Source organism: Sciurus vulgaris (genome assembly GCF_902686455.1).
Source record: "Sciurus vulgaris genome assembly, chromosome: 10".
NCBI lineage: Eukaryota > Metazoa > Chordata > Mammalia > Rodentia > Sciuridae > Sciurus > Sciurus vulgaris.
In genome coordinates, this window is record NC_136470.1 from 115,583,254 (window position 1) to 115,609,405 (window position 26,152).

A 26,152-nucleotide genomic window follows, 5' to 3' on the forward strand; every position below is an offset into this window, starting at 1 on the left:
AAGCTGTGCTAAACAGGGGGTCTGTGGGTGAATCAAGGATTGCTGGCCAGGTCTCTGCCTGGCTTTGGGGACCTTCCCTGTCTTTGGGCTCGAACCTCCAAGGGTCATGGCACTGGGATCACACAAGATTCCTTCCCAGGTAATCCTTGGCAGACCCTTCAAATGTCCAATCGAGGTAGGGTTTGTGGGCTCCTCCTGGAGAGCAGAACAGAAAGATTTGAAATGGTCAAGCTAGAAACACTGCTGCCTCCACTCCACCTTTGCCCAGTCATAGAGTTGGCAGCCACTGCCCAGTGAAGACAGGTTACTGAAAGATAGGATGTGGGATTGAGTCAGTACTTCCAGAGGTGGATAGGACATGGAAGGGACAAGTCATAAGATCAAGGTGATTTTTGTTTCTTGAAATAAAGTGAGAATTTCTCTTCCCCCTCCCTCTCCTGCTTTGGTCCTGTTTACCCCGTACAAAGTTGTAGTTCGGGATGGCTGCTAGCAGGAGGATGCCTCCAACAGATCAGGGAAGGATGGATAAGCCTTGGATGACTACAGAATCTACACATCTGAGGGAGACAGGAGAGGCAAGTGGGTATATGGTGCAATTGATTTTGTTTTTCATGGTACTGGGGTTCGAACCCAGAGGTGCTCTACTACTGAGCTAAATCCCCAGCCCTTTTTATTATTTATTTATTTTTTTAAATATTTTGTTTTAGTTGTAGGTGGACACAATACCTTTATTTCATTTCCATGTTGCGCTGAGGATGGAACCCAGGGCCTCAGGCATGCTAGGCAAACGCTATACCACTGAACCACAACCCCAGCCCCTTATTTTTTATTTTGAGACAGAGTCTAAGTTGCTGAGGCTGACCTCGAAACTGCAATCCTTCTGCCTCAGCCTCCAGAGTAGCTGGTATTACTGGTACGTGCCACGTTCAATATTGGTTTTATTTTGACTTGCCACACATCAAGAGAGAAGAGGGCAGAGCGCTTGCCCAGCATGTGCACAGCCCTAAGTTCGATCCCAAGCACCGCAAAAAGTAAAGAAAACCCCGGTTCGGAACCAACCGCCCGGCTCAGTAGATCCCAAAACAAGTTTACTGGGTTCATTAACTTTAACAAGTGTTGAAGACACGCCTCCTTCACCCTATTCGCCCAGCTCCCAGAAGCGCAGAGGGCTGGTTTCTTTTCAGCCCGCCGGCTGAAAAGAAACGTCTCCACCCTCGGGTTACGAGATCCGCCCTCCCAGCCCCCTCCCGGCTGTCCCCAAAGCGGGGCTTCAGGCCCGCAGCACCCAATCGGAGGCCGGCCCCACTTGCTGCCCGCCCAGAGCTGGAGCCCATCGTTGACTACCGCTATTGCCTTCCGTCCGCTCCGTGTGGCCCCGCCTCCAGCCCGCGCCCGAGCCTGGGCTGAGCTTAACTTCTTCCTTTGCTCCGCCCTCGAACCAATAGTCAGCCCTTAATTTCCCTTGGCCCCGCCTCCAGGCCAGCACCGGCCCAGTCCCGGGTTTGGCTCGCTCCGGCCCCACCCCTGACCCGCCCCGCCGTCGGTGCGCGGCCGCCGGGAAGGCGCCTCCCGCAGTTGCTCGGAACTGCGGACCGGAGCGAGCTGCCCGAGAGGGCCAGCGGCGGCAGCGGAGTGGGTCGGGCGGGGCCAAGCCGGGCCGTGGGCCTTGTGGGGGCCGGGCCAGGCCGGCGGACGGCGGGATGGGTTGTACGGTGAGCGCCGAGGACAAGGCGGCGGCCGAGCGCTCTAAGATGATCGATAAGAACCTGCGGGAGGATGGCGAGAAGGCGGCACGGGAGGTGAAGTTGCTGCTGTTAGGTGAGGCCGCGCCTGCATCTGTCCCCACCGCCACTGCCGATCTCCCCAGACAAGGGCTTAAAACTCCCGGGCCGGCTCTGGACCCCATAGCCGGGTTTGAATCCCCCGGGACAAGCCTGGCCACGACCCCCGAATAAGAGTGAGGAAACTCTGGGTTAGTCTAGACCTCCAATGCTAGGCCACACTAGATCAGACCCTCAACGTGCCATACCTCAAACTCCCAAGTTCAGGCAAAGGTGCTTTAACATCAGCTGTCCAGTCCCTGCTTTACTATTCAGCCGTGACAACTAGCCTCACAGAGCCTCAGACCCTCCGTGCCTTGTCATTCCATTCTTTCCTAGACTTTATCCAAACCCTCAAAATTCTACTCGGTTCCCAACCCAGGCTTCCCCCACCTGTTTCCCCCACCTGTTTCCCCCTATTTCTATTGGACATGAGCATCCTTTGGGGCCCCTGCCAGGCCCCTACTCTCTTCACTTTCTGTGCCCTATACTTACCCTGGAATCTGTATCTTCCACCTGTGTACTCTGACCCCAAGGGATCTCTCAAGTGGGAAACTGCTCTTGAACCCTCTTCAGCTGGAACTCCTTCAGAACCCCTGCTTCTGGTCACCAGATCCCTCTGCAGGCATCACTCCCCAAACCCTCTGCTGCTCCTCTGTAAGTTCTCTCCCACACTCTGGCCTTCCCAGATTCCACCATCTCTCCTACACTGGGTGGGCCGTTCTGGGAGAAGCAGCAGGAGAGGGCCTACGCTGGTTAGGTAGAGCCCCAAGGGCCTGGACTGAGATTCCACTGGTCGCATTGGGGAGGGGGCCAGTTCTCAAGCTTCCCTAGAAGGTTCTGCACCCAGAGAATGTATTTCCCTTTTTGAAGCCCTGTCTGGGTCAGTAGGGGTGAGTCTGGGAAGTAGGAGGGAGTGTGGAGTAGTTAGGGTTGTAGCTGCTTCCAGGGAAGATGGTGGCTGCTAAAGGGATAGGGGGAAGTGGAAGTGGTGAGACAGCCGACATATTGTTGCCCCTGCGGGCGGTCGGAGGAGATCTGCTGACGGGTGCTGATGTGTTCCCCATACCTTTCTAGACTGAAAGGCTGAGATATGGCCTTCAAAAGTGGGTGGGCCTGTTGGATCTCAGAGCCATGTGATGGGGAGTGGTGGAGGAGCTGAATGAGGGGTTGGGGGGTGAGCTGGAGGTGGGCCAGTGTGCCTGGGAGCATCCCAGCTGGCCTTTTGCAAAGAGCCTGCTGGTTCTCCTAGTCCAGTCTCTCACTGGGAGCACGAACCCTGATTTTTTTCTGGGGGGGGGGGCGGGGGGCTCTCAGGGTTGCGGGTAGGGAGACCCCCGGCTGCAGCACAGGAGCGTTGTAGGCAGGATAGTATGTGTGTGGGGGTGTGGCCTCTGGTTCCAGAGCTGCCTTGGGGCCTCCAGGCTGTGAAGAGTGGGCTCTATTATGTAGGGCCGGTGACTGAGGAACATTGTGTATGTACATTATGGGACCATCTGTTGACTGCCCCGACAGGCCGGTCTCGGGGGCACAGCCCCGGAGGTTTCAAAATGGCATCCGCTCCACTGCTGCCGCGGGGAGGAAGAGATGGGGCGGGAAGGGGCGGCGGCCCAGCCTCCTGGGCTGCTTTGCGTTGGGCGCTTGCCTCTTCCTGTCTCTGCTGTGAGTGCGGCAGGCAGTGAGTGGGTGTCGACGCGGCGGAATGCCCTGTGCCTGCTGAGCCTGGGGAGGGCACTTCCGGAACCGCTGCCTCCCGGTGCTCAGCCGGGAGACTCTAGCCAGCCCTTCCCAGGTTGATCTCAGTTATTGCGCTAGCTGAGGAGATGTGAGACTGGACCCTAGGGTTCTAGAGACAGGGCTCCTAGCCTGTTTTGCGCCTGAACCAGAAGGGTCCCTTATCCTGACAGATTTGCCCCTTAGAGCCCTGATCAGTTTTGGGGCTAGGCCAGGTGGAATCTGGTGGAACCTGGCAATCCTTCCCACACTGGACTAGTAGCAGCCAGAGGTATAAGGTCTGGCTCAGCACTTTGCAGCCTGAGAAGTCCAGCCCAGTGTCCTGCCTCTCTGGCCTTTGCTTTCTCTGTGACATGGGCTTCCTGGGTTGGGGCGAACAGGAACATCTGTTTCTTGTTGGGGACATGGTGTGGGACTAAAACCCTGCAGAGTGTGTGCTGCAAGAGACTGAGAGACCAAGCTCTGCCTGAAATTGAGGCCCAATCTGCAGGACTCTTATCTGCCATGACTACCTGGGGAGGGGTCCTGGCCTGAACCTTGCCTTCCCCATCCAACAATAAGGTGGCAATGGAAGCCCCGATGTGCCAGGTTCAGAGTTTTGGGCATCTGTCCCGTGTAGCGGGAAGTTCTGTCCAGGCAACGGGACTCAGGCTGGGCAAGTGCCAACCTTCCCTCCCAGCCAGAACCACGCCTGCTGCCCTGCCTGCACGCTGGCTCCGTCCCCTCCCTGCAGCTCTGCCAGCCAGCGGGCACAGGCACTGTCACCAGTGCAGACAGATGTGTACACACTGGCAAGAGTTTTTCCTGGCAGTTTGGTGGGGGAGCAGAGTAGCCGAACCCAGTCCCACTCCAGCCATACCCCCCACCCTTGCCCTTTTCTACCTGACTAACCAGCTGGGCCCAGGGGAATTTAGTGGGCAGCTTCACAGTGAAAGGAGAGAGAGTGCCCACTGTGGATTCCATGAAGGCTTTAGAGTATAGGTACAGTAGTTCCGTCTTGCCCTGGGACTTTTCATCTGTTGTTTCCTATTTGATTCCCCCCCCCCCCCCCCCAGTGGTACTAGGGTTCAAATCTAGTGCCCTGCTCATGCTAATCACTCTACCACTAAGCTACATCCCTGGTCCTTGACCTTGATTGTTCTTTAATACTCTACTTGGGATCTTCTCCCAGGATCTTTTCTTGACCTTCACTGAGGCTAGTGAAGCTTCTCTTCTGACCCTGGGTACTGCTGCTTCTTCCATCAGAACATGCTATTGTCCTTGAGGTTGCTGGGACAGGGCTATGTGTTGGGTGCTTCTCACCTATTTGTTGAGTGAAGTACATATCCACAGCACTTGGTTTTGGGAATGGGTAGGTGGAGGTCACTGAGCGATACAAGGTCACTGTAGGTAAGTGGCAGATTCCTTATAGAGTCAGTGACCAGAACTGGGAGTACACTAAGAGAACAGTTCTTCAGCCTGTTTCTTCCTGGCCCCATCACAGGCTGTGTGGGCACCTCAGAGACAGACCCTACCCCATTCCATGCACAGTGCTTGCTGCCCAGTCCGTACCCTGTCAGAGAGCATAGCACATAGTAGGGACTCCATCTGTTTGTGGGGAGAGTGTCTTTGTATTCTTCCTTCAAACAAAAACTGTTTGGAGACTGCCTCAAGGCTACCTTCTCTGATGGTCCAATAGCTGCAGTATATAGCCTGAGGGCCACCAGGCTGAGACTTATATGCAGTGCTTCAGGGACTCTAGGCCTGCCAGCACAGAGACTTGCACAAAACAAGGGCTCAAGTAAGTTTACCAAAGGAAAAGGAAGGGAATTTTGTGGCCTTCGTCCTGTCTGTGCCTCTAGCAGAGGGCTGGCACTTTATAAGGTGCATATTAAGTGTGTGTGGAAACAATGAGGCTGTTGAACACATCTATGAATATACTATAGCCCCTGGGAAGAGGGATAATATAATCCCGGGGTAGGGGGCAGGGGGCTGCCACTTGAACCTGGTCTAATTGCAGGTAGATGGGAGGGCTAGCCTGGGATCCTGGCTGGCTGGGCAGTGGGGAGACTCCCACTTGTGAAGGGGACTTCCTGGAGGAGGGGTCTTCTGGCTGGCCTTGAAAAATGAAAACCATTTGCCTGGGCCAGGCACTGGGGGAGATAGACCCACTCAGCAAGGACACCCAGATAGGAGACCTGGCCTAGATTCCTAAGACCTTGGCGAATATTTCCTGGCCCAGGAGAGGAGGCCCACCCTTGGGGGGGCACACAGACCTGTGTTCAAATTCCAGCTCCACCTTGTGCTCTGACTAAGAAACCTTCAGTTAAAGCCCTGATAGGAGTCTTGCCCTCCATATACAACCTGGGGACCAGATCTGCAGCCAAGGGTATTGTGTTCAGCAGTGCACTGAACTCTGGAGGTATGAAAAGGGTTGCGGTACCTTAGACTGCTGATTCCTACAGTGCTGAGCATGTGGTGGGAAGGGGGCTCCCATTCTTCAGGTTGCCTGGCTAGGATAGGGATCTTGGGGAACCCACTCCCATGTCCTCAGGCAGCTCTACCGCAAGTAGGGAGACCAAGGTGTGCTTCGAAGAGTTGTTGCCAGATAAAGTGACAGACTATCCCAGGGAAGTCTGACCCAACCTCTGGGAGCCTAGGGTTGGGGGGTGTGGCAGGGCCCTGAGTGCCAGGTAGTAGCTAGGCAGGCCTTCAGTCCAGACACTCTCCCGGCCAGCCCTCCTCTCCCCTGCTGGAGCTCATTAGCACTTGAATGGGGGGCGGGGTTGTTTGGGCCTGAGAGTCTCTTCTCACCCCTCCCCCAGGCTGGGCGAGGCTTTGTCTGCTTGAGTGGACAGGCTGGAGCTCCGTTCACTCGCCAGGGAGAATATGGGGGTCCAAGCCATTTCTGACTCTCTCTGCCTGTGTCCTGAACAGTCAGTCTCATTAAGCTCAGCACCTGCCATGAAAATTGTACCTGGAGGGTAGGGTAGGAGTGAGACTAGAGACTGAGTCCTTTAAGGGATATCTCTGACCTGGGAGACTAGGTGAAGCAGGGCAGCTCAGCAGGGAGTATCTCTGGAGGGTGGGGGCGGGGAACCACAGAGAGGCCAGCATTTGGTCAGGACACACAGGGAATGAACTGCCACTGACTGGAGGTGGTAGTCAAACCAGCCTAGGGACATAGCCTTCCTTGCCAGAGGCCCTTAGGCAGCATTAAGCCACCCACCATGTTTGAGTCAGAGCCTCGGCTGTCAGTTGGAGCCTGGGCATGGTTAGCAACCCCTGGTCTCCTTTGTTTTGAGTAAATATTTGCCCACCAAGCAACAGCATTTAGTAGTATTAGGGGTGGAGCATGATCCCATCCCTGTGAAGTCCTCAGGTTTCCAGCACTGTGGTTATAGGGGTGCTTGCACTTGAGGTTGCTTGGTTCACAGGCAGGCACATTGATCCTGTACTTCATGCCTTTGATCTTGGTCCCTGGCTGTTTCTAAAAGCCAGAATTTGCTAGGCCAGTGGTGTGCACTTGTAATCTCAGTGACAACGGGAGGTGCAGGCTGGAGAATCATAAGTTCAAGGCCAGTCTCAGCGAATTAGCAAGGCCCTAAGCAACTCAGTGAGACCCTGTCTCAAAATAAAAAATTAAAAGTGCTGGGGATGCAGCTCAGTGGTAAAGAGCCCCTGAGTTCAATCCCAAGTACTGAGGGACCCAGGGTCGGGGTGGCATGGGAACCCACCAGATTACCTGGCAGGAACAAGATGGAGGAAACTTTGAATGTCCAAGCTCCTAGCCACTGAGGACCCAGGGGCCCCCTCACTCTAGCAGATGACGAGCCAGTCAGACCTAGAGCCTGAAGTGCTACCTCATTGGCCCCTTTGTGCTATGGAGGAGATAGGACTGGGCAACTCTATCACCTTCCCAGCACCTTGAGCCAGGAGTCCCAGCTTTGCTCAGTGAGTAGGGAGGGGGTCAACAGGTGTGTAGCCAGGCCACAGCTGATGGGCCTTGCCTAAGAATACTCTTTAAAGTGCCGTGAGAAAGGCAAAGGATTGGGCCTGTTGATAATGGCTCTGGTACCTGATGCTCTTAGGCAGCAGCTACAGGTACAAGGTGAGGCCCCTCCTGCCCAGCCCTTGTAGCTGGGACCTCTTGTTTTTACTAAACCCCAACCCCATCTGTTGCTGCTTTTTGGAACTGTGACCACTCATGGTTTGGGAAGAATAATCTCCCTGGAATAAACAAATGTTGCTGGCCAGGCCCTTGGTGTTGGCCTTCTGAGTGTGCAGAAGGGTCAGAAAGCAGTAACAGGCCATTTTGAGTGAGCCTGGTTTATCACCTAAGACTTATTGGAGAGAAGGTGTCCTGTGGCTTACAGGATGCTGGGAGTCCCAATGCTGTCACAGCCTCAGGATGTACAGAGGGGATACTGATAGCAGTACCTACTGTGCTCAGGCAAGGAGAGGCAAGGAAGTTTGCATGGCAGGACCTCTCAGGGAAGTGGTGTCCACATCGGAGGAAAAGGAGGAAGCAGCTGGGGGAGGAGGAGCCCAAAAGAGGAAGAAGCCAGAAGGCTGTTTGGTGCTAATACAGAGGTATGAACCCAGACAGCTGTGGGTTCTGCCAACTGGAAGGTCTAGGAGGTAAACACCTGCCCAGGCCCATCAGGGTACTCCTGTGGGCCACCCTATGGGCAGTCATTAGGTACGGACCAGTCTATAGCTCTGCCCTTGTCTTGCCCCTGTAACTGCTGGACCCAGAATCCCAGAGATGGTGGTGCCTCTGAGAAGGATTCCAAGCCCCTCCTTTGGCCACAGGAAGTGGTGGCTGGGAGAGGGACGCCAGTGGGAGGACCAGCAGGAAAGCAGAAGGCTGCTCTTAGATTCCCGAGCGGCCATTACCCTCCAAAGCCGGAAGGCCAGCCACAGGCCGAGATGAATGCCTGGAAATGGAGCAGCAGCCCCAGGATTAGCTCACTGGGTTTCCCCTGTTTGGAGATTGACAGAGGGGCCTTTGGCCTAACTTAAGGAATCCCCCTGCCAACTACCTGTTGCTGGGCCTGGAGTGCCTTCACTGGGCCTGCTTCTCCTCTAGTGATATCAGGAATTGCCTCTGAGCTTTGATGATTGTATGGAACTGGTCTCTCTGCAGTCTAGACTGATGTCACACCCATTTCACTGATGAGGAAGCTGAGGCTCAGGGACATTACATGACTTACCCACAAGAAGTGGAGAGGCCAGGATAAGACCCAGGTAGTAACTGAGCACCTGTTTTAATCATCACAGCCTCGTGGGAATCTGGGCTCAGCTGATAGGAATTGATCAGTCAGGGTGACAGGCAGATGCTGGAGAAGATGTCCTGGTGCCCATGTACTCCGTGTATGCTTAGGGGCCCTCCCTTGGGGGCCTTCATTTCCTTCTTTGCTCTGGAAGGTGGGACCCAAGATTCTGCATGAATCTTTTTGCTGCTTGAAACAAGAAATCTGTGGGGTGTCCATGGAATTACCTCATCCTATATGCAGCTGCTCTTTCTTTTGCTTCCCACCTTTCTTCCCATCCCATGCCCTCACTCAGTAATGTTCATGTCATAGTCTGCAACTTAGCACTTCACTTTCCCCCTAATATTAGGATTGTTCCTTCTATAGCTCCCTTTCTTAGGGAGACAGATAGGCCTGGGAAAACCTTATAGACCTGCTGAAGTCTGGGGTGGGGCTGTGGGATGGGGAGTTGACCAGATGAGTGGAAGGGAAGAATGTTCCTGCAGGGCTTCTGCTGTGAGCACCAACTCAGTGGTGCTTGCCCCTGTGGTGCTTATGGTACTGTGTGGTGGTTGATTGTGGCTTTGGTGGGCTGTTGACGACAATGACGCTTGGTAAGGTCAGTTCCTCATACTTCTTGGTCTTTGGATTTGAGTTTTGTGGCTGCTGGGGCCTTGCCCTCCACCTTAGAGGTTCCCAGGGGTTCTGCTCTATGTTGTCAAGCTAAGCTCTCGGGGGATGTAGTCCCATGAGAGTCATGGGAGAGCCAGGGCAGAAGAATCCATGCCTCTCTGGGCCAGGGGCTATGCAGAAAGCAGAGACCATATAGCCTCAAGGCCACCCAAGACTGGGTTCCAGGGGTCCAATCCCCTACCTTCCTCATTATATGACCTCAGGCTATCCTGTTCCCTGTCTGTGCCCAATGCTGTGGCCTGTGATATGATTCTTAGCACGATACTGTAATCTGTGGATATATGGACAACTGTTGGCTTGTTGGGCATGAAGGCAGTTTGGGGTGAGTGTGAAGACCTAAGAGAAGCTGCTTAGGGCAGGCCTTGAGTTTGGCACTCTTCTGAGGGGTACATTTTGCATATGGGGACACTGAGAGCCAGTCTCTAGACACCTCACCCAGGGTACACCAAAAGAAATCAGAAAAGAGGTGGTGGTTATTCAGGCATCTTAAGAATAACAAAGGGGTAGTGGTACACCCTGTAATTCCAGCCGCTGAGAGGCTGAGGCAGGAGGATGGATCGCAAGTTCAAAGCCAGCCTCATCAACTTAGTTAAGCCTTAAGCAACTTTACAAGACCCTATCTCAAGGGCTGGGGATGTGGTTTACTCCTGGGTTCAATCCTCAGTATCACCCCTCTAAAAAAAAAAAAAAAAGAAGAAGAAGAACAACAACAAAGGGGTCTGCTCAGTGGTGTGGTGGCTCAGGCAGGAGGATCAAAAGTTCAAGGCCAGCCTCAGCAAATTAGCAAGATCCTAAGCAACTTTGTGACACCCTGTCTCAAAATTAAAAGGACTGGGAATGTAGCTCAGTGGTAAAGTGCCCCTGGGTTCAATCCCCAGTACCAAAAAATGAATAAATAAATAAAAAGTAACAAAAAAATTCTTTAAATGAAGAAGCTTCTGGGAAGAGGGATATACCAAATGACCAAGCTCCGTGTGTGACCTGGGCTTGTCTGGTATCTTCTGGCTCCTGCAAAGGGTGAGATTTGCAGCTGGAGGGACCAGTGATAAACCATTCTCAGGATTCATCATTAGCCCAGGCTGCCCTTCCTGACCAGGTATCTGAGTTTCCCTCTGTACCGTGACAGGGCCTTATTGAGGGAGACGCGTCTGCCCTGGAAATCCCTCCGTGTTTGGACAGAACTACAGGCATCAGTTGCCTTTGCACGAGAGAGATCTTTGACTTGGCAGTAACAAGACAGGCCTTGGTTGTGGGTGCCTCCCTGATGGATTTGGGAACTCCTGGAAGTTGCTGGAGGTAGCCCAAGTGGCAGAGACCAGAGAGGTTTGGTTTTTGGGGACATCTGGTGGGAGGCCAGGCCACAGGAATGGGTGGGAGTGTAGAAGGGGCCATCTAAGACCCCATGTCCCTGCCCCCACCCCAGTGCAGGACCCTGCTGAGCCTCCTTGGAGAGAGTGAGGGACCAAAGAGCAGCACCTGCAGGAAGGAAGAGACAAGAGGGGGCGGGGCTTGGAGGGCCTTTGTCTGGTTGGGCCCTCTCCCCCTCCCTCTCTCCGGTTCCCATTGTTTCTGCGTGTGCAGTCTCTGGAGCTAGCTGGGGAGCTTCCCAGGGAGGAGGTGGTGGGTGAGGGTCCAGGCACTCCCCTCCCCTACCCCTGTCACCCTTAGCTAGGGAGACTTTTTCCTAAACAAAACACTCCTCAGCTCTGCCCAATCTCCACCTCCTCCACCGTCTCTCGGCTGCCAGGCTCCCCCTGCTGGTTGCCAGACCTGGGATACTAAGGCTGAGTGGTGGGAGGTGGACAGTGGGATCTGAGAACCCTGGACTAAGCTGGAGATGTGGTATACTCCTGGGATGAGAGTAGAAGGTTGTGTCTGGGTTGCCTTTGGGGTGGACTTTCCAGGGCCCATCCTGATTTTTCCCCCTACCCTGTGCTCCACCAGGATAGGCTAGAGGAGTTTGTGACTGCATGGGTGCGCCTGGTGCTGTGGGTTTGAACTGGGCTGCTGCCCAAGTCTACCCTGTGGTTCCAGCCACTGCTGCTGATGAGAATCTCTGCCCTTGGGCTGCCACGTCAGCTGGCTGCTCTCCCTCACCCCATGTGTTGCAGGGGAGCCCACCGGCCTGGAAAGTTTTCCCAAGACTGCCAAGCCTTCCAAGTGTGTAGTCAGTGAGCAATATCAGTGGTAAGGTTCCTGGGCAAGAAGGAGGGCCCTGTAGGAGAGCTAGTCCTATGGAAAGAGAGTGATGAACTCAGCAAAAACCAGTAGGAGACTGAGTGATTGCTCCTCTCCCAGCTTACACTAAGTCCCAGCAGGGAACTGCCATTGCTCTGATTCAGCCTATTGGTTACCATTCATTGCTCTTTATTCACTCTATCTGAAAGCTCTCAGAAGCTCTCCTTCAAATGAGATGACCACAGCAGTCCACTCTGCAAGTTGCTTGTTACAGTGACCAGCACAGCATGATCAATATAGGTTGCAGCAAATGAGATATTTTGGGAAATCTGTGTTCTCCCAAAGGTAAAAGTGAGGACTTTTATCTGAATGCTTACCATGTGTCAGACACTATGAGAAGAACTTTGCATTAAATCCTCACCCTTCTCCCAGGAGGAGATAATGGGATGCTCCTTTTCACAGATGAGGTACCACAGAAAGGGCAGGAAGCTGAAAGGGCAGAAAGAGCTGAAGTTGATGGAGATCTCAGGAAGGATCACAGTGGGCAGCAGGGCATGGCAGATCTGGACCTCCCTCTGGGAAAAGACCTGAAAGTGAGAAGATGGACTGTCTGGCCTCTCAGTGGTTGGCAGTCTACTTAGAACAAAAACTGAGGTCAAAGAGGACAGCAGTTTGTTGCCACTTCCCAGCAGATCAGAGCCTAATGTGGAGAGTAGAGGGTCCAAGCTGAATAGTGACTTAGATACTGGGACTTGGGATAAGCATCAAGTGGCTGGACCTATGGGGCTATCTCCTGCTGCAAGGCCCTGCTGGCCATGTTCAGACAGATGGAGTGTTCCTGTGTCCCTTTTCCCATCTGTTCCCCTCTCCACAGGAGCTTAGCACCCCACAGTAGAAGCAGTTGTTCTAATGCAGAGCAGCAGCCCCTGGAGCCCTGCACATTAATGTAATCACTGCCTGCCTGCTGTGGACCCACCAGCTGCACCATGAGGCAGGGGCTTCAGAGGTGGCTTCCTTGGTGGAAAGAAGTGTGACCCCTTGGGAATGTCAAGGCCACACCAGGGAACCTCTGCCGGCCCCTCTGGTCTCACCCAACTGGGGGTGGAGTACCCAGTGGGGTCCTCTCTGGGCAGAAGGAACTGACTTCTGTCATCTATTGGCAGAGCTCACCTGCCCTGCACCTTTGTAGCAATCTGGAGTCAGCTGGGGAAGTCCCATTCTAAGGGAAAGGTGTAGGGCTTGGTGGGGGAAGCTGAGTGCCCACAATCAGCAGGATGCATGAAAACTCTGGGCCAGATGCCAACATATCTGGTGAGGAGATTCATCAGGCCCTGATAGAGACAGAACCCAGCCTGGAGAGTGAAGAACAAGACTGTAACCCCACAGCTCCCCAGGCACAGCTCCTAGAGGCTACCTGAGAGCCAGGGTCTTTGCCCCATCCCTTCCACTGGAAATCAGACTGTGCCCCACTACTCTGTTCCTGGCCCCTCTTCTGTGTAGATGCTCAGGGCAATGCCTTGACTCTGTTCTGGTATCCCCCTGCTTTCTGCCTGGCTTCTACCACCACATCCTTGTCCTCCCTATCACTATTTTCCACCTGAGTCACAACTACTGGAAGAACAAAAGGACCACCCTGAATCCAGGGATGGCTTTATGACCTTATTTTGTCCACCTGTTAAAGGGAGTTTTGTTTGTGTTGACTGCTGCTGGGGCCAGAGAATGTCCTCCTAAGTCTTAGAATTTGAGAGCTTTATGAATAGAAACAGGCTTGATGGGGATAAGAAAGTAGGTGGGGCAGAGAACAAGTGTCCTGGCTCCAGGCCTGGCTTGCTCAGGTGCTACTCTCAGTGCCTCGATGTCTGCCAGCTCTGCTAGGAAAATGAGATTCAAAGCAAGTTTGCACTTTCATCTCCATCACTGGGGAGGGTCACAGGTGGCCCACACTACCTATGAAGAGAGTGATCAGAGGACCAGATGCTTTTTTTATTCTCAGTAGTCAGATGGGGAAACTGATGGTGGTCAGGGGTCCCAAAGAAACAAAAGAGGGACAACCTTTACCTATATCTGAGGTTGCCTGTGCCCGGGACAGCTCCCCCATTCTGAGTCTTGGTTCCACTGGCTGGGGTCAGCATGATTGAGCTAACTCATGAATTCATATCCTTGGTCTCTGCTGTCCCAGTGGAGCCCCCATTCCTAAGACTTGTGGCTTCTAATTCTTCCTCTGCTCTAGAATGTACCTCCTTCCTTTTGTTCTATAGGAGCAAGTGGGAAAGAGAGCCAGGTGGCCCCTGCTACCCTCCCTGCCCGAGTTGGTATTAAGTCTCCGGGGACATGGGCCTCATTGATGGGGTATTACCACCAGATTTTCTAGACCCTTCACATCCTTGCCTGCCCTGTGGAGTTGAGGGATCCTGGCTGCTCTGCTATGCATAGCCCAGTAGAAGGGGAGGGTGCTGCCATCTGACTACAGTCCACACCCAGGCAAGTATGTGGGGCTAGGTGCCCCTAATGCCCAGGGCTGAAACCATAGAGGGGATCACTTCCTCACCTGCCCAAAGCCTACAGTTTGTGCCACCCCAGTACCCTCCCCATCCTAGGAAGCAGGCCTGGGACAGATTGAAGCAGGTTCCTGGAAGCATTTATAAGGAAAACTCAGATCCTCTCAGGGTAGCCACTGAAATAGGGACATGCCCAAACCCACTCTTGCAAGGGTCACAGCTAGGCCTCAGTTTCCCTTAGTAAAATGTGGATCTGAAGCCAGGCATGGTAGTACATGCCTTTAGTCCCAGCTACTTGGGAGGCTGGGACAGGAGGATCACTTGGTCCTACATGTTCAAGGCCGGTCTAGGCAACATTGTGAGATGTCATTTGTAAAAAGAAAAAAAGTCTAAGGTAGGAGAGCTAAGTTGGGCAGGGACCTTGGAAAGGTCTGTCGCCCAGTCCTGGTGTCTGCTAATGCTGCTGTTGCTTGTTGGGCAGTACAGACTGGGGCCAGAGTTGGCCTGGGTAGGTAACCCAGTGAGGAGTATGACTGGCCCCAGATGACTATGTGGCCTACCTGTGGTATGGGTCATTTAAGATAACTCTAAAAGGGAGTGCATGTGGAGAAAGGTGGGCCACCCACACAGGGTACTATAACTGTGCTACCTCAACCTCTTTATATCTGTTTCTAATTTGTTAGATAGGGGTGAGGCTAGAACCTATCTCTCAAGGTTGCTGTGAAGTACCTAGTGAAAGTAATATCTGGCACACAGTGGACCCTCTTCACAGTTATGCCATTATTATTGCTGATGTTGCTCATGTTAATTGTGGATTAGCCCTTTCATCCTTTGAGGTTGTCTTCATTTGCCACCTATCCTGAACTGCTCAGAGGAATGGACCTGCCACAATGCTCAGGAGAATTGAGATGCCACAAATGGAGCATGGGGCAGGTCTGCATAGCAGAGGGAACAGCATGAGCAGAGGTCTAGAGATGGCAAGAGGCAGTGCCTGGCAGGTACAGGTGTGACTGGCAGTGATGGGGAGGGAATGAGAAGACAGTCTGCGTAAAGTCTTGGCAGGAGGGTGGGACTTGACTGAGGGCCATTCTCCCTGTTGCTCAGAACAGGGAGCAGTGGGGAGGTGAGATAGAGCCCTGTTTCCAGTCTGTCTGTCCCTGTCCAGGTAGATGGGGTGGCCCTCTGGTCCTCTTGGTCTTTACACTTCTCCACACAGATTCCCTGGGAAGTGTAGGCTCCTAAACTGTGTACCCTCCTCAAGGTCTTGCTCTGTGTGTCTGGGGGATTCTTATCTTTCTCTCTCTCTTTTTAAAGGTGCTGGGGATTGAACCGGGAGCCTTGCACATGCTAGGCAAGCACTCTACTGCTGAGCTACAACCCCAGCTCCCAGAATCTATCTTTTTAAACTCCCTCCCAGGGCATGGTCCTACAGGTCTGAGCCACATTTTGAGAAGGGCAGGGTGGACTAGGCATCATGGTTTCTGGCATTCCTTGCCTTTCTGAATCCTAGCTGTATGATCCTGGACCAAGATTTTACTTTCTTGAGGCCTAAAGTCCTCATCTATAAAAATGAGAGTAGAAACAGTGCCTATAGGGGCTGCTGAGATGAATAGGAGAGAATGGCAGCAAATCTCTTTGAGAATAAACTGAGAAGAAATATGGGGTAGAGACTCTGATAGGCTAAAGAAGAAGCCTGAGTCAGTACAGAGGGGTGTGTGTGTGTGTGTGTGTGTGTGTGTGTGTGTGTGTGTGTGTGTGTGTGTTTTGTGGTACTTAGGATTGAACCCAGGCCTTATGCTTGCGAGGCAAACACTCTACCAACTGAGCCATATCCCCAGCCCAATTTTTTTGTTCTTTGTTTTTTTTTGTTTTTTTTGGTGCTAGGGATTGAACCCAGGGTCTTGTGCTTACAAGGTAAGCACTCTACCAACTGAGCTATCTCTCCAGCCTGTGTGTGAGTTCGTGTGAGAAAGGAGCATTACACTGTGCCCTAGCCTATGTCCCCTGGAATCTAAGGCTCAAGATGTGGGGAGAAGAGGAGCTACTGTCCTACTGGAGTATATAGGGCACCTTCCTGCCAGCTCTGTTGAGGTGCCATGTTGGTGAGCTCTGCCTGCATGGGGCAGCAAGCCAACATATGTGATAATGACAGGGAATGGAGGGCTAACTTGAAGTCTCTGGCCAAGTCTCCTTAGCTCAACCAGGGCAGAGGGGAACCATAGGAGCCATTGAAGTCTAGGAAGGAAAAGGACTATAGCGGGTCTCCATGGAATGGGTACTGTAAGTTCTTGACCATTGTGGCCCTGCCAGCTGCCTCCCTCTCACCATGCCACTGATGTGGAGAGAGAGTTCTGCCTCCAGGGCTACAGGCAGTTGGGCTTCTTATTGCCCAGCTGTGGAGCCCCCACTGGGCCTGCCCTTGACTTCCTGTGCCCTCTCCTCCAGGTGCCGGGGAGTCAGGGAAGAGCACCATCGTCAAGCAGATGAAGTAAGTGCTACGCACAGTTGATCCCCAAAATTTGATTTCCCCTTTTCTTCCTTTGGGCCTATATTGCCCCCAGTATAGGCTCAACCAGGCCCAGACTTGCTCATAACCAGTCATCTATCTACTAGCCCTGGTGGGTTGGGGGCAGTTTCTCCCTCTTTGAAGCAGGCCCCAGCAGCCCCAGGCAGCCATATGAACTCCCTGTGCCCTATGGACCCTAATTCCTGACCCCTGGCTATCAGGATCATCCATGAGGATGGCTACTCAGAGGAGGAATGCCGGCAATACCGGGCAGTTGTCTACAGCAACACCATCCAGTCCATCATGGCCATCGTCAAGGCCATGGGCAACCTGCAGATTGACTTTGCTGACCCCCACCGTGCGGTATGTGCACCCCCCCCCCCCCCCCCATCCCACAAGACTTTAAGCCATAAGACTTTAAAGGGAGTCTTGTCCTGGGTAATCTGAGAATATCCTAGCCTGGGCCCCATTGCAGAGGACTCCCTACCTCTGACAGGCAGGGCGGGGGTATGGTCCTTCATCTGACTGACTGCCCACCACTGCTGTGTCCAGGATGATGCCAGGCAGCTGTTTGCACTGTCTTGCGCTGCCGAGGAACAGGGCATGCTCCCAGAGGACCTGTCCGGTGTCATCCGGAGGCTCTGGGCTGACCAAGGTGTGCAGGCCTGCTTTGGCCGCTCGCGGGAGTACCAGCTCAACGACTCAGCAGCCTAGTGAGTGTTCCAGGGAACTGGGTAGGGCAACGGGCTGGGGAGGTCTAGATTGGGCTGGATTGGAAGACCTGAGCACCCCCAGTGAGGTATTGCTGGTTTCTGGTTGAAGCTAATGACTGTGAACCAAAGCTGTGGTGGTTTGAACCAAAGCTGTGGTGGGGTGGAATGGGATAGGGTGGCATGGTATTGAAAAGTCAGGAGGTATGACAGGCAGGGTAACTTGTACAGCACTCTTACAGGCCACTTAAACCTTATCTGTCTTTACACACTATTGTTCTAAAGAACATTTGCTGCCACCTGCTGTGTTAGGCCCCATGCAGGACTTCAGGGGCATAGTGATAAGTGGAGCAGATAGATCCCCAGGCAGTGACAGCTGAGGGTGTGAGCACATTGGGATGATGTCCAGTGGAAGGACTGTCTCAGCTAAGTGCTGAACAAGAGCTAGCCAGGGGAAGAATGAGCAAGGGTTCCAAGCAGGAGTGTGGTATGTACAAACTCCAGGGCTGCACTGAGGACACTGAGATCAGATCATCCTGAGAGGGACCCACAAAGTGGGTAGAGGCTGTCTGCAAGGTGACAGGCATGTGCACAGACTGGAACCTGTACCTGTGCTCTGACTCTTGCTGACCAGTCACAGGGAATCCCAAGAATCCCAGAAGTCTGACAGGTCTGGATCCTTTGGGCCCAGCCCACAGTTCTAAACTCCTTCCTTGCAGTCCCTGCCAGGTGTCAAGGACTCCACAGGGATGGAACAATCAGGCTCTAGGGGATATCCACAGACCTTGGAACCAGATAGGCTACAATCCCTGTCTTCCTTCCTTGTGGAGCAGAGGCTCCAGCTAGGACTCTGTAAAGTGGAACACTCTTCTGGCTTCTACTGCCTATCCAGGCCAGAGCCCATCTAAGAAGAGGTGGACCTCTCAAGGGTGTGTGGGAGGGTCTTGCCTGACCAAGATTTTCTAGTCCTGCCTCCTATCACATGGACAGCCTTTCTTCACCCTCATTGCATGGCCTGACCTCCCTTGTGAATGTGTCCCTTCCATAGAAGCTGTAGGATTATAGTCAAATACTGTAGGGGTCTATAGGCCTCAGTGCTGCCCCACCCTGAGATCATAGGCTCAGCTACCAGCAGAACTTGTAGGTCACCGGGGCAGGAAGGTGTAACCCCTGCCCACCGTTGCCACTTCAGTGCTCCCCAAACTCAAGGAATTTGGGATAAAGTTACCTATAGGCCACTTCCTACTTCTCTACCATCCTGACTCTTCATTCCCCAGACATTGAGCACCCAATGCTCAATGCCCAGCACTGTTTTTTTAGGGTTTGGCTGTGACTACAGGTTCTACTCTCCCAGGTGGGTTATACTTTGACAAGATAACCCAGGGGTGGGGTGTGGATTGGAACACCACAGGGAATAGGAGTACATTAACTCTCTTTACTGCAATACTCTAAGACTGCAAGTGGGCAGGGGGTCCTGAAGGTGAGCCCACCTTTTGAGAAGGGGACCCACCACGAGGCACCCAGACTGGGGGCTCTATCAGTAGTGGACGGGGTGTGGCACACAGGTCAGACCACATGCGTCATGGTCCCCCATGGCCCTTCCTGTTTTTCTGTTCTGTCCCTGTGTCTCTGAGATCATTTCCCTCTGGCCTGGTTTGGCCCTGCTGATGGCCCCAGCAGCTCTGCCCTAGGAGGAAGACATGGGTAGAGGGCAATGGTATAGAGGCTTAAATCCAGCCTCCAGGGCAGCAAGGATATTGAATCAGGCCTGCAGGAGCAGCATTGATACTAATTAAGGGAGCTGGTAATGAGGAGCCCCTGGGACCTCTCCCTGAGAAGCCCAAATTTTATTGGGTGCTAGGCAAAGTGCCCACTGGGCCTGGCAGGCCCCAACATGTCCAGCCCCATATCAAGGGACCACACCAGGCTGCTCTGTGGTGAGTACCCTAATTGAACAATTAGCATCCTGAATCCCTTCCTGAAGGACTAATTTGCCCCCTTCTACTCCCTTTGCCTGTAGCTCCAATACCCTGGATCCTCTCTGAGGCAGCCTAGCTTAGATCCTGGGTGCTGGGGCTTGGTTGACTGGCCAAAGAGCCACACCTCCTCCCTGTCCCTTCCCATGGATGGGAGACAAGGGAAAATGAGTCCATGTTTCTTCATCTGAGCAGAAGTTAAAAAAGCAAGGGCTTTCCCTGAGAAGTGGGTGTGGGAGGGAAGAGGGCTCTTTCTGCTGACCCAGGGTCCATGTAAGGAGGCCTCCACTGATCCTCCCCCCTCATCTGTAGCTACCTGAATGACCTGGAGCGCATTGCGCAGAGTGACTACATCCCAACACAGCAGGATGTGTTGCGGACCCGTGTGAAGACCACGGGTATTGTGGAAACACACTTCACCTTCAAGGACCTACATTTCAAGTGAGCGGGCATATGGGCAGGGTAGAGGGGCAATACCTGCCAGCCTTTGGGGTAGCAAAGTGGGGGCAGGGCCAGCATCCCTTGGTCCCACTCAGGTTTCTCAAGGCTGTGTTTTGGGAAAGCTTGTCCTCACAACCTAGTAAATCAGTGGTCACTTCTGCCAGCTGTTCACAGCCTCTGCCATCTAGACATACCCTAGCCCAGAACTAGCAGTGAGGTGGGCAAGTAGACGGTTCCATGAAAATAGTGGCCCTACTCTGGACAGGCCTCTGTCCCTAACCAGTGAAGCAGGGTGGGGAACCTCCCCTTCCTTGTAGTTAAGGTGATCCTATGTCCACAGGATGTTTGATGTGGGTGGTCAGCGGTCTGAGCGGAAGAAGTGGATCCACTGTTTCGAGGGTGTCACAGCCATCATCTTCTGCGTAGCCTTGAGTGCCTATGATTTGGTGCTAGCTGAGGATGAGGAGATGGTGAGAGGTGGAGAAAACGCTGGGCATAATAGAATGCAGGGGGGTTGGGGGGAAGGTTGCCATTGCTGACCTCACTTTCCTGCCCCCAGAACCGCATGCATGAGAGCATGAAGCTGTTTGACAGCATCTGCAACAACAAGTGGTTCACGGACACATCTATCATCCTCTTCCTCAACAAGAAGGATCTGTTTGAGGAGAAGATCACACACAGCTCTCTGACCATCTGCTTCCCTGAGTACACAGGTGAGGGGACTGTAGACTGCCTCTGGGGAGAGATGGTGCTTTTCCCAAAAGGAGAGGTCCCATAGGCGCCCTCCTCTGGACAGAAGAGTAACTGTGAGACGCTCCTGCAGAGAGAGGCTGGCTTACGAACAACACACACAGGGCCTCCTTTTTGTTGTTGTTGTTGTCGTTGTTACTGGGGATTGAACCCAAAGGTACTTTACCACTGAACTACATCCCCAGCCCTTTTTATTTTATTTTATTTATTTATTTTTGAGGCAGGGTTTCACTAAGTTGCTGAAGGTCTCATTAAATTGTTGAGGTTAATCTCAAACTTGTGGTCCTCCTGCCTCATCCTTCTGAGTCACTGGGATTACAGGTTTGTGACCCCATGCCCAGCCATGTGTCTTCTTAAGTGGTATATACCTGTAATCCCAGGGACTCAGGAGGCTGGGACAGGAGGATTACAAGTTCAAGGCCAGTTTGCTCAACTTAGCAAAACTGTCTCCAAATTAAAAAAAAAAAAAGGTTGGGGATGTAGCTCAGTGGTAGAGCATCCCTGGGTTCAATCCTAGTACTGAAAAACACATAGAGACAGAGACATGTGCACATGCGCACATGGGCTCATCCTTCACACAGTAGTTATCCTCTTTACCCACAGTGTGCATGTATACTGACTGATACATGGGTACGTGTTACATGCTTATCCATCCACATGCACAAAAGCTTGCTGTATACATTGGAAGGCACCTACCTGCCACACAGAGCACAAATCTTCACTACTGCATCTTCCTCAGGGGCCAACAAGTATGATGAAGCAGCCAGCTACATCCAGAGTAAGTTTGAGGACCTGAATAAGCGCAAAGACACCAAGGAGATCTACACACACTTCACGTGCGCCACCGACACCAAGAACGTGCAGTTCGTGTTTGACGCTGTCACCGATGTCATCATCAAAAACAACCTGAAGGACTGCGGCCTCTTCTGAGGGGCAGCAGGCCTGGCAGGATGGTGAGCCAGAGTGGGACGAAGCAGGGAGCTGGGGAAGAACAAAGTGGGATCCTTGAGCCCAAAGAAGGGACAGGCTTGGGACCTAGGGAGAGACAGGGGGTGGGGGTAAGCCTGAAGCGAGAGGAAAAGGGCAGTCAGACTAAAGGGCAAGAGAGTGAGAACTCCCAGTAGTAAATCAGATCAACTGGTTGGTATGCAGGGCACTGAGGAGGTAGACCAGGTAGGCCTAACCCACAGGCCAGACAGAGGCCTCGTCTTTTGGTTCTGTCCCAGTATTTCCTGGAGAAAGCTCACCTCCTCATCCACCAGGCCACTGACCTAAAACCCAATGGAAGCTGGATGCTGGAGGGAGCCTAGCTTCCTGCTGCTCACTGTAACCAGCTCTGTGCTTGTCTTTAGCCAACTTTCCCTCAGACAGGGTCCTAAAGCTCAGGCTGGCCCAACTGGCTGTGGTGGAAGTGTGATGACTCTGCTAGTGCTCCCCTACTCCCCATAACCCAGCAGCAGAAACTCTCCTGAGAGACTCCTTGGTCCCTGTAACAAGTGGGTGGGGAAAAGGAGAGGTTCAGCAGTATGTGGTGGCCAGTGTGGAGGTACATGCCTATAATCCGAGCTACCTAGGAGACTTAGGCAGGAGGATCGCAAGTTCAAGGCCAGCCTGGGCAACTAAGACCCTGTCTCAAAATAAAATTTGAAAAGTGCTGGGGATATAACTCATTGGTAGAGCACCCCTGGGTTCAATCCACAGTACTAAAAAAAATAATACAGGAGAGGGTCATTGTCTAGAAAGGCAGGAGGAAGAGGCACACTCTGGCTACCTCCCAACCCATGCCATGACTGTCCCCACCTCCAGGACCACCGCCGACTCTGCTCCCCCACGTCCCTGAGGAAGATGGGGGCAAGAAGACCACACTCCCAGCCTGCCCCACCCTAGCCCTGGCTGCTTCTCAAACCCTCTTTCCTCTGTTCTCAGTTCCTGTCCCCTGTCTCAGCTCCAGCCTTGTGGGAGGGAGTACCACAGGCCTCTCCGAAGCCTGACTCTGTCTGAGGAGCCAGGAGTGGCTATGGTACCTCTTCTGGGGCATCTGTTCTAATTTTCTGACCATTATCTTGTTCTGTGAGGGGAGCACATGCTGAATCTCCCAAGGCCTATGTCTGGAGGGGCACCCACTTCTCCAGCCCAGACCCCTGGCTTCACCCAACACCAGCCCTGACCCAGCCCAAGTCCAAATGTTTACAGGGAGCCTCCTGCCCACCCCACCCCCACTGCTCGGAGGCCCCATAGGAAAAAGCACAAGAAGCGTGAAACGCCACCATTCCTGGAGAACAGATTCTCATAGCTTTTTAAAAAAAAAAAAAAAGAAAGTAAAGAAAAAAAAATGCAAACCTAGAATTTTAGAGAAAACCTATTTAAAACTCAGATCCTGACCAGCACCCACCCAACCCCCTTCCAGTGATTCCGTGCCTTGAGTGTGTCTGCGTGTTTACACCCATCCATCTGCTTGCCACCCCAGTGCGGGCGGCACCCCGCCCTGCCCTCCACGGAATTGGGTTCCAAGGGCTGTTCCAGACAACTGCCAACATCACAGAGGGCCCTGCCCAGTGGCCCTGGGCCCAGGCTCCATTAACCTAAATGTAGCTCCTTAGCGCTAACCTAGGAACCGCCGCTGCCTGCTGAGGGGCCAGGCCCCTCATGCCCTTGCCCCAGGCCCGGGTCCTTCAGCGTTGAACACTTCCTTGCTTTTTTCACGTTTTATGGAATTGTTCACATGGTTTGAAATAATAAAATGTAGAAAGAAAAAAAAAAGCCAAGAATTGCTGACTGTTCTTTCTCCCAGGAGTAGAGACCACTATTGAGATGTGCTAGGTGATTGATCTGGACCTCAGTCCTCATTTGGGGCAGGATCCAGTGCTCTGAGCTTCAGTTTCCACTTGGACTGGTCAGCTTGCAATCTGAGGCCTGGGCATCCCCGCTCTCTGCAGCTTTGGGGCAGCCTGCAAGCATGGCGGAGCAGTACAGCGGACTCAGAAGCTCTTCTAAAGGATTCTTGCACTTGGGAATAGGAGGAATGAATGCTCAGCCAACTCTAATGCAGAAGGAAATGGTGACTTCTGACCTCCCAAGCACAAAGGTGTGAGAGCTGGAGTCTCACAGCCACGTAGGCAGCTTCCTCTTAGCACACCAAACAAATCACTGCCCTAAAGGCCCTGCCTTTCCCAACTCAAGGAGTTGGGACAGGCAGGTAACCACACTTCGGGTGCAATGGTAGACATGGGCATGGCTTCAAGGGGGTCTTGGAGGCTGCAGGTCATTGGCTGCACGGGGGCTAGGGCTCCGAATGTGGGAGGCTCCAAGAATCTTAAGTGCTGGATGTCAGCGCGGTGGGCCTTATGTGCCAGCCCAGGCTCCTGGACTTCCTTAGCAGGGGCAGATGAGGGCTGAGCACCAGAAAGACCCAGTGAAAGACAGGCCTCGACTGGGCGGGGCTCTGGGGCCAGCGCCTCCGCCTCCAGTCGCCAGGGGGCGCCGCAGTCCGTGCTCGGTGCTTCCCGGCAGGTCACGAAGACTGACGTCACCGAGTTCCGCTGAGGCTGAAGGGCACAAAGGCAGCTTTGTGAGGTCCGCCGCCGGACAAAGCTGCTCCCGCAGGGAGCGGGTTGGGGTCGGCGCCGCGGAGGCGAAGAGGGAGGGGGTTGGGCCTGGGACCTCGGGCTCCGCCTCCACACACCTGCCGGTGCCCGGCGGCAGCGGATCCTAGGCTGCTGGCAGGAGATGAGAGCCTGTGGCTGCCGGGGTCAGAAGGAGATCAGCGTCCCCCTCCATCCCCAGCCTCCTCCCCGCCCCAGTTCCTTGAACCAATATGGCTATCGCTGTTTCTGACTAGAAAAGGAACCCGCGCCCATCCCAGGGCACCTGCTTTCCTTCAGAGGCTCGGGCCTGGACCCGGCTTAGCACCAGACCTGCTGGAGTGGGGGTGGGGAGAGCTGCCTGCTTCCCGCCCAGCAGGAAGCGGGTGCCGGAGATGGTTCCTTCCTTCTGTCCTGAGGGGGAACGCAGCACAGAGGGACCATTGAGGGGCTGGCATTGTCTGCCTGATGCACCCAGTGCCTCCCTCCCTGGGTGGGCCATGCAGGGCTCTGGCCAGGATCCCCCTTGGACCTGGCTTGCTAGTGGAAATGGGTGGGGTCCTGGCAAGCAGGGCTTCCTTGGGTGCAGACAACTAGGCCTCCACCTGCCCTTGGCCCTCCTACCCCAGCTGGATTTTCGAGGGCATAAGGCTCCATTGTCCCAGCACTGGCGGGGGCGGCTTCTCAATTCTGCCTTGTCTTTGTCAGTTGGGAAATTCCTAGCCATGGGGGGGTGGCAGGCAAGAGGGGCTGCCCAGGTGTCCTGTACCCCAACTGGAGGAATTCCATGAGGTGGGTATCCCCTATTGCCTGGAGCTGCCTGAAGGAATGCTGGGCCTTGGCCATTCCTCATCCCTTGAAATTCAGTGCTCCCTGTCCCTGTGTCCCCAGAGCTCTCCCAACCTAAGACTGTTCATCATTCTGCCCACACTTGTGAGCAGCTGAAGCTGTGAAACCCAGGACCTTTAGCAGGGTATGCAGAGTCAGGTAGAGACCCAAGCTCGTGTTCTCAATGTAGGACGGGCTGTCCCAGCCTGTGGGGGATGGTCATGGGCCTGATCCGCCTCCAAGAGGGCCTGGCCCACTTGAAATAGTTGCTCTGTGCTACTGATGTGGTGGCAGCCCTGGTATTTTTAACCCATTTGGGGGGCAGGGGAACAGCTGGGAAGAGAGAAAGTGACAAGCTCTAAGAGTAAGAGGCCTAAAGAAGGGAGAGTGTTGGGAGACCCTGTGGGAAAAGGCAGGCAGGCAGGCTCTCAGTTCCCCAAGGCACAGCAGGTGGGTGGAGGCCCAGTTACTAGCCACAGGGTTAGAGCTGAGATCGCAGACTGCAGGAGCTGCCAGGACCTGGAGGAACCCCTTACTGTTCCAAGGCAGCCCCATGACTGCTGTTTTTGTTTTGTTTTGGTTTTGGTACTGGGAATTGAACATAGGGCCACTTTACAACATAGAGCTACATACTCAGCTTTTTATTTTATTTTTTTGAGACAGGGTCTCCCTTAGTTGCCGAGGGCCTCATTAAGTTGCTAAGACTGGTGTCAAACTTGCAATCCCCCACCTCAGTCTCCTGAGTCACTGGAATTATAGGCATGTGCCATCACACTCCTCCCCTGGCTTCTGACAACAGGAAACCCTCCTTCCCCCTTTAGAGTTCCTCAGAATCTGTCCATACATGCCCTCAGATCCGGAATGCCTGGCCTTTGACATGGCCAGCCAGGTCTGAGCAGCCTCTGGGAGTTAGGAAGGGCAAGGACAGGACTATAGCATCTCTTGGCTGAGTTCTGAGTATGAATTCATCCCAAAATACTGACCCCAATCCCTGTATTTACTGCCATAAAGGAGATCCTGCTGTGGGTATTTCAACTATCAGAGTAGAAGGCAGCCGCTGTCATGCACTCAGGTGATGACCTCAGGCCAACTGGGCTATGTGTCCAGCTGTGCAACAGCAAGTGTGTGATGCCTACAAGACCCTAAGCCTCAGTCACACAGCGGTGGGCAATAGTTCAAGGGGGAAGAGGCAAGGCCATGGAT

General features: G+C 53.6%; 1 protein-coding gene across 2 annotated transcripts; it reads left to right on the forward strand.

Annotated features, from left to right (window-relative positions):
* The first annotated feature begins 1,575 nt into the window (after positions 1-1,575).
* Positions 1,576-22,909, forward strand: GNAI2 (G protein subunit alpha i2). Of its 2 annotated transcripts, XM_079155603.1 has the most exons (9): positions 1,578-1,818; positions 16,603-16,645; positions 16,885-17,026; positions 17,216-17,376; positions 19,662-19,790; positions 20,131-20,260; positions 20,350-20,503; positions 21,280-21,493; positions 22,347-22,909. In XM_079155603.1, exons 1-8 carry the CDS (start codon positions 1,701-1,703, stop codon positions 21,468-21,470), a joined length of 1,068 nt encoding a protein of 355 aa, XP_079011729.1. In that variant the 5' UTR covers positions 1,578-1,700; the 3' UTR covers positions 21,471-21,493; positions 22,347-22,909. The 2 variants fall into 2 exon arrangements, with proteins under 2 accessions (XP_079011730.1, XP_079011729.1); XM_079155604.1 differs by having other exon boundaries at positions 1,576-1,818; positions 21,280-22,909.
* The last annotated feature ends 3,243 nt before the right edge of the window (positions 22,910-26,152 follow it).

Excerpts from the sequence above, each read along its gene's own strand:
- GNAI2 (XM_079155604.1), top strand. The coding sequence starts at position 1,701 with ATGGGTTGTACGGTGAGCGCCGAGGACAAGGCGGCGGCCGAGCGCTCT. Across the intron at positions 19,791-20,130 it reads TTCAAGGACCTACATTTCAA|GATGTTTGATGTGGGTGGTC; the intron begins GTGAGCGGGCAT and ends CTATGTCCACAG. Across the intron at positions 20,504-21,279 it reads CTGCTTCCCTGAGTACACAG|GGGCCAACAAGTATGATGAA; the intron begins GTGAGGGGACTG and ends CATCTTCCTCAG.